The 3,447-nt window shown below is 63.3% G+C and overlaps 1 protein-coding gene across 1 annotated transcript in view; it reads left to right on the top strand.

Annotated features, from left to right (window-relative positions):
• Positions 1-2,604, top strand: part of LOC103211624 (sialic acid-binding Ig-like lectin 16) — a 3,357-nt gene extending 753 nt beyond the window's left edge. The window contains exons 3-10 of the mRNA XM_042783239.1: positions 8-397; positions 478-765; positions 997-1,050; positions 1,171-1,428; positions 1,563-1,610; positions 1,717-1,974; positions 2,054-2,338; positions 2,501-2,604. Coding sequence (XP_042639173.1) covers positions 8-397; positions 478-765; positions 997-1,050; positions 1,171-1,428; positions 1,563-1,610; positions 1,717-1,974; positions 2,054-2,338; positions 2,501-2,604 — 1,685 coding nt within the window. The remainder of the gene's footprint in view (positions 1-7; positions 398-477; positions 766-996; positions 1,051-1,170; positions 1,429-1,562; positions 1,611-1,716; positions 1,975-2,053; positions 2,339-2,500) is intronic.
• Positions 2,605-3,447: the final 843 nt, after the last annotated feature.

Genomic DNA, 3,447 nt, shown 5'->3' with positions numbered 1-3,447 from the left:
CCCGCAGGGCCCCAGCCTAGGGACCAGCGCTTCCAGCTGGAGGTGCAGAGCTCGGTGGCGGTGCCGGAGGGGCTCTGCGCCCACGTGCCCTGCTCCGTCTCCTACCCCCCGGATGGCTGGGCCGACGCGGACCCCGCGCTGGGCTACTGGTTCCGGGAAGGCGCAGCCAGGGACGCCGCCCCCAGGCCTCCAGTGGCCACCAACGACCCACACCGAGAGGTCGCCAAGGAGACCCGGGGCCGATTCCAGCTCCTCGGCGACCCCCGGACCGGGGGCTGCTCCCTGGTGATCAGAGACGTTCGGAGGGCGGACGCGGGCACCTACTTCTTTCGGGTGGAGCGAGGCTCCTACGTGAGATTTAATTACATCGATTCCAAGCTCTCCCTGGAAGTGACAGGTACGGCGCGCGGCCGGGCTGGGGAGGGACTGTGGGGCCAGGCCACGACTCGGCGGCTCCAACGCCCCTCGCCCCCCCAGACCGGAGGCAGGTCCCTGATGTCTACATGCCCGAGGCCCTGGAGCCCGGCCGCCCGGCCACGCTGCTCTGTGTGTTCCACTGGGCCTTCGAGGGCTGTCCGGCCCCCACGTTCTCCTGGAGGGGGGCGGCCGCCGACGGCCGAGCAGCCGGGCCGCGAACCTCCCACGTCTTGTCTGAGCTCACCTTCACGCCGAGGGCCCAGGACCACGGCACCGAGCTCACCTGTCGCGTGGACTTCTCCGGAACCCGCGTCAGCGCAGAGAGGACCGTCCGACTGAATGTGGCCCGTGAGTCTGGGGGCAGGACTCTGCAGTGTGGGGACAGGCCAAGGGGGTGCGAAGTCGCCGTGGCAACCAGCAGCCCCAGCTCTCCCAGCCCAGGGGCAGAGACCGCCCAGGAAGCTGGCTTGGCCCTGGGACGTGCCTGGGATGGATCTGTGGTGTGCTGTCCCTGGTCCTCCCGGGGACACTGTCTCCCGCGGTGCTCCCTCTGACGGGGCTCACTATCTCTTGTTGCAGACGCCCCTAAGGACCTGGTCATCAACGTTTCCTGGGCCAAGACATCAGATCCTGGTGTGTGCGGGGGGACGCGATTTGAGTGGGGCAGAGCCAGTCCATTTGAGGGAACAAAAAGGTTTCGGAGATGAGCCAGGAAAGTGACCCTAACCTGCAGCCCCCCCACTCTCTCTCCAGCGCCCCAGGGAAACAACTCATGTCTGCAAGTCTGGAGAGGCCAGTTCCTGCGGCTGTCCTGTGAGGCCGACGGCCAGCCCCCGGCCACGCTGGGCTGGGTCCTGAACGACAGGGTGCTCGCCAGGTCCCCGCCCTCGGGGTCCAGAACCCTGGAACTGGAGCTGCCTCGGGTGGGGCCCGGGGACGGAGGGCGCTACACCTGCCGCGCAGAGAACAGGCTGGGCTCCCTGCAGGCCTGGCTGGACCTCTCTGTGCAGTGTGAGTGCGGGTCCCAGAGCTGGAGGGGCAGCGGCCGCAGGGGTCCTCTCTGCGGCTCGGCAGCCCCGGGAGGGCCCCCTCTGCCCCCAGGGGAGCCCCTGCCACCTTGAGCCAGGCCTCTGCCTCTGTTTCAGACCCTCCAGAGAACCTGCGAGTGACCGTGTCCCAAGCAAACAGGACAGGTACGGAGAGAGAGGACCACACTGTGGGCCTGGTGTCAGGAACGTGGGCGTGAAGTAGAGTCCCCGGGCCTCCAGGTCCATCTTGCTTCTCCCCACCCCCCAGCAGTCCTGGAAAACTTCGAGAGCGGCATGTCCGTCTCAGTCCTGGAAGGGGAGTCCCTGCGCCTCGTCTGTGTCGCCGACAGCAACCCCCTGGCGGCGCTGAGCTGGGCCCGGGGCAGGCCCGCCCTGAGCCCCTCGCAGCCCTCGGGTCCCGGGGTCCTGGAGTTGCCTCGGGTTCAGAAGGACGACGAAGGGGAGTTCACCTGCCGAGCTCAGAACTCGCTGGGCTCCGCGAGCATCTCCGTGCGCCTCGTTGTGTTCTGTGAGTGGAGGGCCAGGGGGCGGGCCTTGGGCCCTGGGGGCGGGGCCTCCGCTGAGCCCGCCCCTCCCCTCCCCCACAGACCCACCGCAGCTGCGCGGCCCCGCCTGCTCCTGGGAGGGCGTGGGTCTGCGCTGCGGCTGCTCCGCCCGAGCCTGGCCCGCCCCCTCCGTGCGCTGGCGGGTCGGGGACGAGCTGCTGGAGGCGAACAGCAGCAACGCCTCGGTTACGGTCACCTCCAGCTCGGCCGGGCCCTGGGCCAACAGCTCCCTGCGCCTCCGCGCGGGGCCGGGCTCTATCCTCAGACTCGGCTGTGAGGCCTGGAATGGCCGTCGGAACCAGAGTGTCAGCGTCCTGCTGCTGCCAGGTGGGGGGCCTGAAGGGAGGGATGTGGGGCGTGGACTCAAAGTGACTGTGAGGCTCCACCTCCTGGCTCAGTAGCCACCTGAGCAGGGTCCCCGGGAGGTGTGTGGGGGGAGAGGGTGGAACAGTCCTGGAGCGAGCCCCCTCACGCCTCTCTTCTCTGCAGGGAAATCATCACCTAAGACAGAAATGCTTTTGGGGGCCCTTGTAGGGGTCGGAGCCATGGCCCTGTTCTCGCTTTGCGTGTGTCTCGCCTTCTACTGCATGTAAGTCTTGGTCCTGGGGAGGTACAAAGAGGTGTGCGGTGTGCAGAGAGGGGTCACTGAATCCCAGAAACAGAGCTGAGTAGACCCAGGGGATCTTTTTTTATTATTATTTTATTTAAATAACAGCTTTACCCCCTCTTCCCCGCAAAAAACTGAACCCACTGCCTTCCAGCCGACTCTGACTCATAGCGACCCTCATTGGGTTTCTGAGGGTAAATCTTTAAGGCATTAGATTGCTCCATCTTCCTTCTGCAGAGAAGCTGGTAGTTTTGAACCACCAACCTTCCAGCAAATAAATGCCTTCAGCACTGTGCCACCAGAACTCCTTGGATAGCAGCTTTATTGGGATGTGATTCCCATAAAACCCACTGTCAGGGGGATGATTGCGACTCATCGCAACTCTGTGGGTCAGAGTAGAATTGCCCCATAGGGTTACCAAGGCTGTAAATCTTTACCAAAGCAGATGGCCACATCTCTCTCCCATGGAGGAGGTGGTGGGTTTGAACCCCTGGCCTTTTGGTTACCAGCCAAGCACTTTACCCACTGCACCACTAGGGCTCCTGTAATTCCCATAGAATGCAATTAATCCATTGAAAGTGTAGCTATAATTCAATGGCTTTAGTATATTCACACAGTTGTGCGACCAGAACCACAATCGATTTTAGAACTTTTTCATTAGCTTCAAAAAAATCCCATGCCCTCAACAGTCAGCTCCCTGTTCTCCAGTCCCTCAAAGACCTGCTGTTGGTGTTGTTATGTGCCATCGAGTCAGCCCCGACTCATAGAGACCCCTCCTTGGGTTTCCGAGGCAGTATCACTACGGGAGTAGATTGCCCAGCTTTCCTTC

This window comes from Orycteropus afer, unplaced genomic scaffold, assembly GCF_000298275.1.
Source record: "Orycteropus afer afer isolate SDZICR_OR568_19922 unplaced genomic scaffold, OryAfe1.0 scaffold00765, whole genome shotgun sequence".
In the NCBI taxonomy this organism is placed as follows: domain Eukaryota; kingdom Metazoa; phylum Chordata; class Mammalia; order Tubulidentata; family Orycteropodidae; genus Orycteropus; species Orycteropus afer.
This window is presented reverse-complemented; position numbering and strand designations above follow the sequence as displayed.